Source organism: Girardinichthys multiradiatus, chromosome 6 (genome assembly GCF_021462225.1).
Source record: "Girardinichthys multiradiatus isolate DD_20200921_A chromosome 6, DD_fGirMul_XY1, whole genome shotgun sequence".
In the NCBI taxonomy this organism is placed as follows: Eukaryota; Metazoa; Chordata; class Actinopteri; order Cyprinodontiformes; family Goodeidae; genus Girardinichthys; species Girardinichthys multiradiatus.
In genome coordinates this window covers 1,247,290-1,262,815 of record NC_061799.1, presented here as the reverse complement: position 1 = coordinate 1,262,815, position 15,526 = coordinate 1,247,290, and the positions used below count along the sequence as shown (strand labels likewise).

General features: G+C 42.6%; 1 protein-coding gene across 1 annotated transcript in view; it reads right to left on the bottom strand.

Moving 5' to 3' along the window:
- The window catches only part of LOC124870260 (tissue factor-like), a 64,584-nt gene extending 53,735 nt beyond the window's left edge, over positions 1–10,849 (bottom strand). Inside the window, exons 1-2 of the mRNA XM_047368837.1 lie at positions 10,689–10,849; positions 2,857–2,974 (exon numbers count right to left, since the gene is read on the bottom strand). Coding sequence (XP_047224793.1) covers positions 2,857–2,974; positions 10,689–10,752 — 182 coding nt within the window. The 5' untranslated portion in view covers positions 10,753–10,849. The remainder of the gene's footprint in view (positions 1–2,856; positions 2,975–10,688) is intronic.
- Between the last annotated feature and the right edge of the window lie 4,677 nt (positions 10,850–15,526).

The window sequence follows — 15,526 nt, the reverse complement described above, 5'->3', positions numbered from 1 at the left end:
AATACTCAGAGGCATAACGTGCACAAGTGAAAATGTGGCCCTGTAACCTCAAAAGTAAAACTTCAAAACAAAAATCAAACAGTAACAATAGCATTATTGTGTAAAACATTGGCGGTCTGAGGTAAACACGTACCAAAAAGTGGCACCGCAACAAAGTCTAGCAGCCACAGCCAAATCTTTAGGGGCATAAAGTGCACTAGTAAAAATGTGGCACTAAATCTATCTATCTATCTATCTATCTATCTATCTATCTATCTATCTATCTATCTATCTATCTATCTATCTATCTATCTATCTATCTATCTATCTATCTATCTATCTATCTATCTATCTATCTATCTATCTATCTATCTATCTATCTATCTATCTATCTATCTATCTATCTATCTATCTATCTATCTATCTATCTATCTATCTATCTATCTATCTATCTATCTATCTATCTATCTATCTATCTATCTATCTATCTATCTATCTATCTGTGACCTATATGCATAAGTATAGCATATACATATTGGAAGAACAAATACACTCATGGGCCACCTTATTAGGTACACCTGTCCAACTGCTCGTTAATTTCTAATCAGCCAATCACATGGCAGCAACTCAATGCATTTAGGCATGTAGACATGGTCAAGATGATCTGCTCCAGTTCAAACTGAGCATCAGAATGGGGAAGAAGGTTGATTTAAGTGACTTTGAACGTGGCATGGTTGTTTTTGCCAGATAGGCTGGTCTGAGTATTTCAGAAAATGCTGATCTACTGGGATTTTCACGCACTACCATCTCTAGGGTTTACAGAGAATGGCCCGAAAAAAATATCCAGTGAGCGGCAGTTCTGTGGGCGCAAATGCCTTGTTGATGCCAGAGGTCAGAAGAGAATGGCCAGACCGGTTTGAGCTGATAGAAAGGCAACAGTAACTCAAATAACCACTCGTTACAACCAAGGCATGCAGAAGAGCATCTCTGAACACACAACACGTCGAACCTTGAGGTGGATGGGCTACAGCAGCAGAAGACCACACCGGGTGCCACTCCTGTCAGCTAAGAACTGGAAACTGAGGCTACAATTTGCACAGGCTCACAAAATTGGACAAAGGAAGATTGGAAAAGCGTTGCCTGGTCTGATGAGTCTTGATTTCTGCTGCCACATTCAGATGGTAGGGTCAGAAGTTGGCGTCAACAACATGAAAGCATGGATCCAACCTGCCTTGTATCAACGGTTCAGGCTGGTGGTGGTGGTGCAATGGTGTGGGGGATATTTTCCTGGCACATTTTGGGCCCCTTAGTACCAATTGAGCATCGTGTCAACGCCACAGCCTACCTGAGTATTGATGCTGACCATGTCCATCCCTTTATGACCACAGTGTACCCATCTTCTGATGGTTACTTCCAGCAGGATAACACACCATGTCATAAAGCACAAATCATCTCAGATCGGCTTCTTAAACATGACAATGAGGTCACTGGACTCAAATGGTCTCCACAGTCACCAGATCTCATCCAATAGAGCACCTTTGGGATGTGGTGGAACGGGAGATTCACATCATGGATGCAGCCGACAAATCTGCAGCATCTGTGTGATGCTTTCATGTCAATTTGGACCAAACTCTCTGAGGAATGTTTCCAGTACCTTGTTGAATCTATGCCACCAAGGATTAAGGCAGTTCTGAAGGGAAAAGGAGGTCCTTACCCAGTACTAGCAAGGTGTACCTAATAAAGTGGCCGGTGAGTGTACTTTAAACAGTACTGACTACACATGAGATGATGTGTATAATTTTCACAAGTGTAAAAGTTGCTCTACCTCAGGTGAAAAGTAAAAAAAAAAAAATATCTTAATATCATATTAGTTTAAAGTTTTTATAAAACAATATACATAATAACCTTTTGTATCAAATGATTTCAGATTACAAGAACATTGCTTGAACAAAATCCAAAGATGCAAGCTTTGAAAGGTGGGTGGCTGCTTAAATAAGCTTCAGGTGATAGTGAATGACCGGAGACTTCCCCTTAGATGTCATTTCCAGGCGACTTTGGACTTGCAAAATTTAAAATTGAAATATGCTTATTTTGTGTCACAATTGTTTTTTCTTCACATCTTTAATTCTATTATCATGTCAATTACTGCCCAGTTCATTCAATCTATAGGTGTTTTCTTTCAATTTCTGCATTTGTAGGAAAAGCGTGTCACAGACAGTTTAAGTGATTCTAGAAATGTACCAGAGATGCAGTTGATGCAACCAGCGCTTGTGCTACTGTCTCCAGGCTTGCAATTAATGATTGGTACCAAGGAAAGTGATTCTGTCTGCAGTTCTGAACATGACTTAACATTATTGTGCATGGTTGTTTTTTTTTTGGGTAACTTTGCACACAGCTTGTTTTTTTTTTCTAACTTTTCCCACACCTCTAAATGATAGCTCTAAATGACAGGACATTTCTACAATTGTTGCCATATTTGCTTTCATTGTAGGATGCAGAAAAAAAGCTTGTGAATAGTAGATGAAGTGTGCAGGAGGTGGAAATACTGGCAAATTTGTGCCAGGCACAGTTTCATCGTTGCACACTAGGTGCAGTTGCATTAAAACAAACTTTTAGCTCAGCAAAAGATCTCAAGGCTTTATAAGTCAAATGGTTCAAGTCCACGTTCAGTTACAAGTCATTGTTATGAAAGTCTAAGTCAATCTTAAGTCTTAAGTTTTATCATGTCAAGTCTAAAGTCATTAAATCTGTGAATCAAGTCACGTAACTTGATTCTATCTCCATAACTCAACCTATAGGTATAACAGGCTAGCAACTGGTCTTTCAAATATTATCATCAAATGAAGTATCAAAATTAAAAGATGTGTATGCACTCACCCTGCAGAGTACAGGACAGAATATGTATGCTCAGACTCTTCAACAGTCCAGGTGAGAATGGTTTGAAAGTCCAGGGATACCCAACGAACATTCTTTGCTGTGGGGACAAAATGGCCATCTGGAAATATGAATACACAACATTTGTTTTTTTAGAATCAATGCCTTATCTTCTTTTTCATTGAAAGTGTCATGATCTGTGAATTTGAGAATGTTTGAGAATAGATCAGATTATGATGCTCAACAATTTCCTGCATCAATGGAAAGGCAGAGTCATCAAAGGTAGAGGAACAAGCCATAAAATAAATTATCTTTGTCTAATAACATGAATCTTGAGTGTTTACCTTCATGCTCATATGTTTCTATTCATATAAAATTATTAATCCTATGTTTTAGCTTGTAAACTCCTCTATATTTCTTAATTTTGAACTTTATTATTTTCTGTTAATTTTCTGTTAACACTGGTGATTTTGATATCATTAATTTGAGCAGCTGCCCACAGTAGCATTAGAAAGGGGATACACAAGGACCACATAATTATATCCATTAGTTGTGCCTCAACCAGGTTTTGTAATACTATAATAATCTTTTTTTCATGTGTCACCAAATTTCAAACAGAACACCCAGAGAAGCTGGTAGTCTACGTGTACCAGGGCAGATTTGAATTCGATATAGCGGCAATTCACAACACGTCATCTTAAGGCACTTTAAAAGTCAATTCAATCAAATCATACATACTCCAAGTTAAGTGCATACATTCCAATTGATACGACTTATTAAACAATGTTATCAAATTAGGTTTAAAATTCAAAATGGTAAAAAGTTCTATCTAAGAAAACCCAGCAGATTTTATTGAGTGAGTGACTTGCAGCATTTACTCCTCCTGGATGAGCATGTAGAGACCGTGGAGAGTTGAATGAAAACTCCCCTTTAAGAGGAAGAAACCTCCAGCAGGACCAGGCCCAGTGTGAAAAATCATCTGCCACAACTAACTGGGGGTTTGAGAAAACAGAGCATACACACAGAAGAACATGGAAACACTGTTCCAGGAGTACTTTCTGTGGGAATAAAAAACATTAAAGGCAGTAGTAGCTTCTTCAGTGGCTTCATCTAGAAGAGAAAAACCGCTAAGCAAATTAACTCGGAGTTAGTTTTCAAGCTTAGAGGATGAAAGAGAGCACAAAAGCTGAGCAAATATGTCTGGGAGAGAGACAGGGTTAAACACTGAAGGACTGGGCCATTATATTATCTGTAGAAGGAGAACATTAGCCGATGTCCACCTCCAGGAAAATGTAACAGCTAAACACAGAGCCAGGCCAGATGCAGTTTCTATGAAGAGAACATAAAATTAAAAGCTCAAATAATGCAAAATTGGAGAGAAGTAGGAGAATATAGAAGACTGAGGGAAAGTGGTCAATATGTCCTCCAGCAGCAGAAACCTATAGCAGCATAACTACAAAGATAGTTCAGGATAACCTAAGCCACTCTAACTATAAGGTTTTTGGGGAGCCTGGTGAAAGGGACCAGAGAAAGCAGAGCAGCAAACATAAGGCTGAAGTTAGCGATAAAACTTTAATGCTGACTCAGAATGGGCTAATTCTAAGATACGGCTAATCCCTTATTCACCCAATACATGAGGTGGAGCTTTACCCTAATGAGCATTTTGAGGGTCATGTTGAGGGACAGAGATGAGAGGGGCTTTCATCTGAGCTACAGGTAATGTTAAATGACCTGGCTGTGACAGAAAACAGAAGCAACCTGTGAGCTTCAATCTGGATTTGAACAAAAAGGTCTTGTCCTTTACATCAGCAAAAATAAAAGCCCTCAATCCTAAAGTTGTGAAGCACATTAAAAAGGTCATTCAGATCACCACGTCTAACTGAGCATCTCATTGCTCAGTCAGACTCAGTCCTAGAGTCCAGTTCCACAAAATAAAATCTTGCTCTGTAAACCAGTAAAATATATCCTGGTGCCAGAAAGACATAGGAGGTGCAAATGTAAGGCCCCCTTTTGTCTTTTATATCTTCTGTTCTGATTCTAAGCATGCAGCTCTGGCTAGTTTAAAAGTGCAGCATTAATAAGACATAAATAATGTAATTTAAGCAATTAATCACAGCTGTACCATTTACTAGTTAACTGCTTTATTTTTCTGGAGGACAGAGTCATATTTGATAAATTAGAATATTATTGAAAAGTTCCTTTTTTCAGTAACTTAATCTACAAAGTGAAACATATTTTATAGATTAATTACACACAGATTGATGTTTTCAAGCATTTATTTTAGTTAATTATGATGATTTCCCACCTAATGAAAACATAACATTTAGGTTTATTACATCAGATCAATAAAAAAACACAATTTTGATACAGAAATGTAGGTTAAAGTATGTTTAATACCTGCTTAAAGGTTGTTATTTGCTAATGGTACTTTTAATCTGACCAACAAGCTTCATCGGAATGCATGTTCTAATTTATTATATATGATTGTGCATGTAAAATGTAATATTATATCAACTAAACTCACTAAACACAAATATAGTTTTACTCAAGTTAATACGTATACAGTTATTAAGAACAGTAATATTAGTACTGATAACAGGACAAAAGAAAGTCCAAGAAAGGTCCAGAATCAGGCTCTATGCTATATGGAACATGACTCACATGCTCAGTGGAGAACAACAGGCTGTGTGGTAAAATATCTTGTTCTTTATTTTTGACAGGCCAAATTAAAATAGTTTCTTCATAACTGGAATGAAGCTGGAAAGATGGCAATAAAACACAACAGGTTCATGGAAGAAGAAACAAATTTAGAGAATGAATTTTAATCACATCTTTGAACTCTCTCAGCATTATTAAAATAAATAAATGTGTTTATAGGATCTTACCATTTGACAAAGATTTATAACAGCTTGTTCTTTTTTTTTTATGTAATAAATTGCAAACACTGTGTGGAATGCTTTGATAAGTGTGAAAAAGGTCATTTACTTTATTGTGCAGCTTTTTTGTTTAATTCACAAGAATTTATATTCCATCAAAACCCAGTCAAGGCACAGAACTGGTACAACATGTCCTAAATTAGATTAAATTTAAATTGGGGCCATTGTCATTTTGGGCTTGGGCTAAAGCCCTCAATGTTTCAAGAAAATGTTCACGACAATGTTCCTGCTGTACAGGAACCAGTTCCTGCTGGTTAAACAAAACATTTTTTTTAGAAGTGCTTTATGAATAACATTTCCAGAACACCTGGCAATCTTAGTCACAGGCTATATTTCTTTGACATCAGGATATACCACCCTTGATGATTCAAGGACCACACTATTGCCCCACCTCTGGTCCACCAGCAGCACAAAAGCAAATCAAACCAACATCTTTGCTCCAGTCAGGTGTGTTCATGAAAGTACTTTTCTGTCCAGTTTGGGTAAGCTTTGCTTAGAAAATAGAGCTGCTTGCCTATTCTCAGAGTTCGTTCGTTCGTCGTCTTCCGCTTATCCAGGACCGGGTCGCGGGGGCAGCAGACTCAGCAGAGACGCCCAGACGTCCCTCTCTCCAGACACCTCCTCCAGTTCCTCCAGGGGGAGCCCAAGGCGTTCCCAGGCCAGCCGAGAGACATAGTCCCTCCAGCGTGTCCTGGGCCGTCCCCTGGGCCTCCTCCCGGTGGGACGTGCCTGGAACACCTCCCGAGGAAGGCGTCCAGGAGGCATCCGGTATAGATGCCCGAGCCACCTCAACTGGCTCCTCTCGATGTGGAGGAGCAGCGGCTCTACTCCGAGCCCCTCCCGGATGGCCGAGCTCCTCACCCTATCTCTAAGGGAGTGCCCGGCCACCCTACGGAGGAAGCTCATTTCAGCCGCTTGTATCCGTGATCTCGTTCTTTCGGTCATGACCCAAAGTTCATGGCCATAGGTGAGGGTAGGAACGTAGACCGACCAGTAAATTGAGAGCTTTGCTTTTCGGCTCAGCTCTCTCTTCACCACAATGGACCGGCACAGCGCCCCCATTACTGTGGCAGCTGCACCGATCCGTCTGTCGATCTCCCGCTCCATTCTTCCCTCACTCGTGAACAAGACCCCGAGATACTTGAACTCCTCCACTTGAGGCAGGAACTCCCCTCCAACCTGAAGAGGACAAGCCACCCTTTTCCGGTTGAGTACCATGGCCTCGGACTTGGAGGAGCTGATCCTCATCCCAGCCGCTTCACACTCGGCTGCGAACCGCCACAGCGCATGCTGTAGGTCTTGGCTAGAGGGGGCCAGCAGGACCACGTCATCCGCAAAAAGAAGAGACGAAATCCACTGGTCCCCAAACCAGACCCCCTCCGGCCCTTGGCTGCGTCTAGAAATCCTGTCCATAAAAGTTATGAACAGGACCGGCGACAAAGGGCAGCCCTGCCGGAGTCCAACATGCACTGGGAACAGGTCCGACTTAGTGCCGGCAATGCGGACCAAACTCTTGCTCCGCTCGTACAGGGACCGGATGGCCCCTAATAAAGGGCCCCCAATTCCATACTCCTGGAGCACCCCCCACAGGGCATCACGAGGGACACAGTCGAATGCCTTCTCCAGGTCCACAAAACACATGTGAACCGGTTGGGCAAACTCCCATGAACCCTCGAGCACCCTGTAGAGGGTATAGAGCTGGTCCAGTGTTCCACGGCTGGGACGAAAACCACACTGTTCCTCCTGAAGCCGAGGTTCGACTATCGGTCGGACTCTCCTCTCCAATACCCTGGCGTAGGCCTTACCAGGGAGGCTGAGGAGTGTGATCCCCCTGTAGTTGGAACACACCCTCCGGTCCCCCTTCTTATAAAGGGGGACCACCACCCCAGTCTGCCAGTCCAGAGGCACTGTCCCCGACCGCCACGCAATGTTGAAGAGGCGTGTCAACCATGACAGCCCTACAACATCCAGAGACTTGAGGTACTCAGGGCGGATCTCATCCACCCCCGAAGCCTTGCCACCGCGGAGCTTTTTAACCACCTCGGTGACTTCAGCCTGGGTGATGAAAGAGTCCAACCCCGAGTCCCCAGCCTCTGTTTCCACCACGGAATGCGTGATGGCAGGATTGAGGAGATCCTCGAAGTACTCCTTCCACCGCCCGATAATGTCCTCAGTCGAGGTCAGCAGTCTCCCGCCCCCACTATAAACAGTGTTGGCAGAGCACTGCTTCCCCCTCCTGAGGCGTCGGACGGTTTGCCAGAATCGCTTCGAGGCCAACCGGTAGTCCTTCTCCATGGCCTCACCGAACTCTTCCCAGGCCCGAGTTTTTGCCTCTGCCACAGCCCGGGCCGCAGCACGCTTGGCCTCACGGTACCCGTCAGCCGCCTCAGGAGTCCCACAAGCCAACCACAGCCGATAGGACTCCTTCTTCAGCTTAACAGCATCCCTTACTGCCGGTGTCCACCACCGGGTTCTGGGATTGCCGCCACGACAGGCACCGCAGACCTTACGGCCGCAGCTATGGGCAGCAGCATCGACAATAGATGCAGAGAACATGGTCCACTCTGAGTCTATGTCTCCAACATCCCCCGGGATCTGGTCGAAGCTCTCCCGGAGGTGGGAGTTGAATACATCCCTGGCCGAGGGCTCCGCCAGGCGTTCCCAGCAGACCCTCACTATGCGCTTGGGCCTGCCGAGTCTGTCCGGCTTTCTCCTCCTCCAGCGGATCCAACTCACCACCAGGTGATGATCAGTGGACAGCTCAGCCCCTCTCTTCACCCGAGTGTCCAAAACATGCGGCCGAAGGTCTGATGATACGACAACAAAGTCGATCATCGACCTCCTGCCTAGGGTGTCCTGGTGCCAAGTGCACTGATGGACACCCTTATGTTTGAACATGGTGTTCGTTATGGACAATCCGTGACTAGCGCAGAAGTCCAATAACAAAACACCACTCGGATTCAGATCGGGGAGGCCATTCCTCCCGATCACGCCTCTCCAGGTGTCACTGTCGTTCCCCACGTGGGCGTTGAAGTCCCCCAGCAGAATAATGGAGTCCCCGGGAGGGGCACTATCCAGCACCCCCGACAGGGACGCCAAGAAGGCAGGGTACTCTGCACTACCACTCGGCCCGTAGGCTGAAATGATAGTCAGAGACCTCTCCCCAACCCGAAGGCGCAGGGATACAACCCTCTCATCCACTGGGGTAAACCCCAACACGAGACGGCTGAGCTGGGGGGCAACAAGCAAACCCACACCAGCCCGCCGCCTCTCCCCGTGGGCCACTCCAGAGTAGAAGAGAGTCCAACCCCTCTCAAGGAGATGGGTTCCAGAGCCCACGCTGTGCGTGGAGGCGAGCCCGACTATTTCTAGTCGATATCTCTCGACCTCCCGCACAAGCTCAGACTCCTTCCCCCACAGCGAGGTGACATTCCACGTCCCTAGAGCCAGCCTAAGCATCCGGGGATCGGGCCGTTGAGGTCTCCACCTTCGTCCGCCACCCAATCCTCTTTGCACCGGTCCCTCACGGTTCCCCCTGCAGGTGGTGGGCCCACTGGAGGATGGCCTCGCGTCTCTCGTTCGGGCTTGGCCCGGCCGGGTCCCGCGAGGAGCAACCCGGCCACCAGGCGCTCTCCGACGAGTCCCGACCCCAGGCCTGGCTCCAGGGTGGGACCCCGGCTTATTCTCAGAGTTATTCTACAAATAGCATTTTCCTGCCAAAATCCACACATCTGTTTGTTTCAAGTTACCTTATTTTTTACACTAAATTGCAATAGTGCTGCTTTTGTTGTAAGCTTTTTCATAATTTGTTGCATTTTCTGGTGATTAAAGTGCTTAAATGTGAGCCACATTCACCCTGTATGCAGATCAGTAGGCAACCTGGGATTTCAGTGTCTGGCCCAGAGACACTTCCACAAATGGCCTGGGAAGCTGGAATCAAACCGACAAGATTCCTGCTGCCAGAACACTGCATATCCCACTGATCCACAGCTCCCCCTAAATAATAAATAAACGTATCTGTGCAATTAAATGGTTTCCTCTGTGTGTCTCAGATTCTTTTCAAACTTTTCCTCATGGTAAACATTAGTGGTAATTTGGACAATGTTATGTGTTAATAATGCAATCCACACAATCATAATCTTTACGCTGACATGGATTTTATCAGTAAACAACTAATCTGTAACATCCTGCTTAGCATTTCATTTCTGCTAAAAGTAAAGCTTTTATCCATATCTACATTCTCCTCATGTGAATCAATAAAATGGTTTCTTGAATGACAGAAATCGGCATGCTGGCATTGATAAGGTATCTCAAAAACAAGCAAGTTACCACCTGTTAGTTTCCAAAAGGAGCTGGAATGTTGAAAATTTGAAGTTCCTCTGTATTCTTTAAACAGGCAAAGTAAACTTGAAGTTTTTACTCTCTAAATGGGATATGCTGAATGACAGAAAGGCCTTTAGACTGAAAATGGCTAAATGATCTCCCTCAGGAGCATGGGTTAACAGTTTCTGAAGAGGAATTAAATCATGAGAGCACAGACTGAGTGGATTTCTAGAAAAGATTGTTTCTTCAGAGGGATACATTGGATTCCAAACTATGAATAATCTAATATTTGGTTAGATTAGTCAGCAAACCTTCAGACAATTTCCAAAACGAGTATCATCTACCTATAGTATTTTAAAAAATGTCAGTGTTACATAAAACAGAAATTTACCTTTTCTCTGACAGGCTTCTAGACAAGTTATACTGGGAAAAGGCTTGATATCCAACAAAAGTAAAGCATAACCATTGCAGTGCCATCTCAGTACTCTGTGTGGAGTTTTGAGAGAGATACTACAGTGAGGCTGGTGGAAATGCATTGTACTGGGACACAAAAAAAACAATAATTACATGACTTACCTGTGGTTATGCTCCAAGCAGTCACAAATGCTCCTATATACAACAGAACTTTAACTGAGTGCATGTTAAGGCACTAGAGTCCTTTCCAACACAATCTGTGGTCCTTTGCAAACTACCTGACCTGAAAAGAAGCTTCGCTGGCTATCAGCTGCTCAGACTGTGAGCTGTTTCTGTGTAGCAGGGCAGAGAGCGTGGGAGCTGCATTGGGGTGGAGCTAGGGGAGCATTCAGGGTTCCGCCTGCTGATACTTTCCACATGTTTGCATGCACTTAGAGGCTCAGTCAGAATTCCTTCCCAGAAGCCGGTGTTGAAGAACATGAATGTCTTCTGACTAATTCAAAACATTCATTATTGTGAAACTGAGTTTTCTGAATCTTTAAGTCGGAAGAGAACTGAGATGACAAAACAGTGTGAGTATTTACATTGGAATGACATGTACCATACACAAAATCACTATAATCTGGAAGTTTAAACAAGCTGTTCTTCCACTCAGTGGTTCCTTTGTATGAAACACACAGCGTGAGCTCTGGTAGCCTTGACAACTGAGAAGTGTGCAGCCTGACCCAGATCAAACCCTCAATAAAACCTCATTGAGAATAAAATCTATTTTTCAACCTAGAAAAAAAAAAGTTTGAGTTCATTTAATAGTAAATGACTTTAAAGGTTTGTTTGACATCCATACGCCAAGTCAAAAAAGAGATGAAGAGTGATAGCAAAAATATTGTGTGTATATTCTCTTCACTGCTCTCCAGCTTGGCAGTATAATGTTGAATTATTACAAACATCACTGGGTCCCACTTTAGAACTAGTTCACATGTTCCACCAAAAAAGTGTCTTTTAATATGATCAATTACAGGTCCTTCTCAAAATATTAGGATATTGTGATAAAGTTCATTATTTTCCATAATGTAATGATGAAAATTTAACATTCAGATATTTTAGATTCATTGCACACTAACTGAAATATTTCAAGTCTTTTATTGTCTTAATACGGATGATTTTGGCATACAGCTCATGAAAACCCAAAATTCCTATCTCACAAAATTAGCATATTTCATCCGACCAATAAAAAAAAAAGTGTTTTTAATACAAAAAACGTCAACCTTCAAATAATCATGTACAGTTATGCACTCAATACTTGGTCGGGAATCCTTTGGCAGAAATGACTGCTTCAATGCGGCGTGGCATGGAGGCAATCAGCCTGTGGCACTGCTGAGGTCTTATGGAGGCCCAGGATGCTTCGATAGCGGCCTTTAGCTCATCCAGAGTGTTGGGTCTTGAGTCTCTCAACGTTCTCTTCACAATATCCCACAGATTCTCTATGGGGTTCAGGTCAGGAGAGTTGGCAGGCCAATTGAGCACAGTGATACCATGGTCAGTAAACCATTTACCAGTGGTTTTGGCACTGTGAGCAGGTGCCAGGTCGTGCTGAAAAATGAAATCTTCATCTCCATAAAGCTTTTCAGCAGATGGAAGCATGAAGTGCTCCAAAATCTCCTGATAGCTAGCTGCATTGACCCTGCCCTTGATAAAACACAGTGGACCAACACCAGCAGCTGACACGGCACCCCAGACCATCACTGACTGTGGGTACTTGACACTGGACTTCTGGCATTTTGGCATTTCCTTCTCCCCAGTCTTCCTCCAGACTCTGGCACCTTGATTTCCGAATGACATGCAGAATTTGCTTTCATCCGAAAAAAGTACTTTGGACCACTGAGCAACAGTCCAGTGCTGCTTCTCTGTAGCCCAGGTCAGGCGCTTCTGCCGCTGTTTCTGGTTCAAAAATGGCTTGACCTGGGGAATGCGGCACCTGTAGCCCATTTCCTGCACACACCTGTGCACGGTGGCTCTGGATGTTTCTACTCCAGACTCAGTCCACTGCTTCCGCAGGTCCCCCAAGGTCTGGAATCGGCCCTTCTCCACAATCTTCCTCAAGGTCCGGTCACCTCTTCTCGTTGTGCAGCGTTTTCTGCCACACTTTTTCCTTCCCACAGACTTCCCACTGAGGTGCCTTGATACAGCACTCTGGGAACAGCCTATTCATTCAGAAATGTCTTTCTGTGTCTTACCCTCTTGCTTGAGGGTGTCAATAGTGGCCTTCTGGACAGCAGTCAGGTCGGCAGTCTTACCCATGATTGGGGTTTTGAGTGATGAACCAGGCTGGGAGTTTTAAAGGCCTCAGGAATCTTTTGCAGGTGTTTAGAGTTAACTCGTTGATTCAGATGATTAGGTTCATAGCTCGTTTAGAGACCCTTTTAATGATATGCTAATTTTGTGAGATAGGAATTTTGGGTTTTCATGAGCTGTATGCCAAAATCATCCGTATTAAGACAATAAAAGACCTGAAATATTTCAGTTAGTGTGCAATGAATTTAAAATATATGAATGTTAAATTTTCATCATGACATTATGGAAAATAATTAACTTTATCACAATATGCTAATATTTTGAGAAGGACCTGTATAGCCTACCAGTGTAACATGTAACATCCCTCTCTTTGGGCAAAAGAGATACCTAGATACCTATTATCCTCTAGAACATACATACAAAGAGTGAGTCCTGAACCTTGTACTCTCCACACACTTCTTATACATGACGTCTCTGTCTGGACAGTCATACGGGGAAGTTTAGATGACACATTAGTTGTTAAACCCATATCCAAAAGAGAATAAATCTGAGTAAAGTCAGCTATCATGAAGTCATATAAACACGTGGTTAAAATGTTGTTTTTGTTAAACCTTTTTTACTTAATTATTTCTTTATTTTAGTTTAGAATCTGTGTACTGCTAGATCTAAATGTTAAGATGCTATCAGGTTTTCTTTCCCAACAATGATGAGAACAAACCCAACTTATGATTATTTATCTAAAGGTGGAAAATAATTTGATAATTTTAACTTTTGGTTTTATCATTTAATATAAAGTAATTAAAAGGTTATTTGCATACTCAGAACAAAACTGGAAAGGTGTAAGAAGTTTCATTCTGATGCACCACAAAAGGTTTGCTCAAGGTTACTTAAGAACATTATGGCAACAAGAGGCACCTAATTTAACTGAGTTGATTAAAGTTGGCCTTATGACAGGTGATGACGACTCAGAGTGCAGAAATTGGACAAAGGATTTTGTTGATTTGTGTAAGCGGAACCAACTCCAGATCACTGTGGGGAAAAATAAGGAGCTGGTAATGAATTTCTGCAGGTGTAGATCTGCCACAATGATGTCGTTGAACATCCAGGGAACAGACACTGAGATAGTGGACTTTTATAAGTACTGGTGTGTTCAATTGTACAGTAATCTGGAGCCACAACACTTATAGATGAAGTATGTTGGGACTCCAGCTATGGATGAACATGGATGAATTTGGACTGAACTGTACCAGTATGAACTTTTCTTTTTTTTTTTTTTTTTTTTTTTAACAGTTTTTTATTATTATTAAACTTTTTTTGAACAAAGTTATAACATTTACAATATGATGATGATGATGAGATTCAAATGGGTGTTAATTACTTAGCGTTTTGTAATAATACTGTATCTCACACACTAAACACCACACTGGCCACTCTACAAGTACAAACCTACACACATCTGCACATTATGTGACAGAGAGCCAACTGGTACAGGGAGACCAAATACAATGATATTGATGAAGTTTATCCAATAGTCCAAAAGACACTTTCTCATAAGATGCCAATTCACCCATTCTCAACAACCACTCCTTATAAGGAGGGGTGTTTTTGCTGCCAGTGTCTCAAAAGAATCCGTTTAGCTGTGGTAAGAGCCAAAATAGTCCATCTCCATTTGATCAGAGTAAAGACAGTTTGGGTGAAATGTGAAATCTCCTAATCAGAATACTAAAAATAATCTCAGAAATGTTTTTCCACCTGTCCTGAAGCACTGGGCAGCTCCACAGAATAAGTAGAATTGAGGCACCTTGACCAACACATCGCAGCAAGTATCCATAGGCATTAAATTCCATTTCTGTAGTTGTTGTGGTGTTCGATGCCATCTGTGTACTAACCTTAATTGAATAAACCTGCTGCTTATTTCTTTATACATGGTATCAATATTAGAGAGACATGATTCCCATTCATCTGAAGATATGCCATATGCCAGGTCATCTGCCCAATATGTTTTTGCTTTAGAAAGAGGGATAGCAGTGCTTCTACAGGACTACCCGTGGGACAACTGAAAGGGCTGCCTAGCCATTTAGATAAAGAACTGCACAACTGGACATGCATTCAGAATTGGTTATGTGGTAGATTATATATTTCAACAATCTGATCAAAGCTAAGAGAGTGTTTGGTTTCACCATCGAATAAGTGAGATATAAGAAAGATACCAGCCACTGTACCCAGTCAACCACTGTCCCTCCATTCTAGATTTTTTATTATTCCACAAAGGTGCCAAAGGTGATTTAATAAAGTCCCAGCGACCTGCCCTGTGTATTTAACGGCATATTAATTTTGCAAATGTAATTCCAGTGAGGTTAAGTCAATGGCTGGGACCAAACAACCTTAGCCAAGGAGAGATGTTATTCGCCTCTGTCTCTATTTGCAACCCGGTAGGTTTATCTGATGTACTAGGCAACCATGCTTTCAGCTGCTTTACATTCATTGCCCAGTAATACCATTTAAAGTTAGGTAGAGAGAACCCCCCATTCTTTACACATGTTTGAAGCTTCTTAAGACTCAGGCAGTGCAGTGAATTGCCCCACAGAAAATGTCAAATTAAACCATCTAGTTCTTTAAAATAAGAATCCTGAATATTTAAGGGATATTAGATATCAGGATATTTTACCCCATAGTGAGAGACGTATCCTGGACCATCTACCAAAATC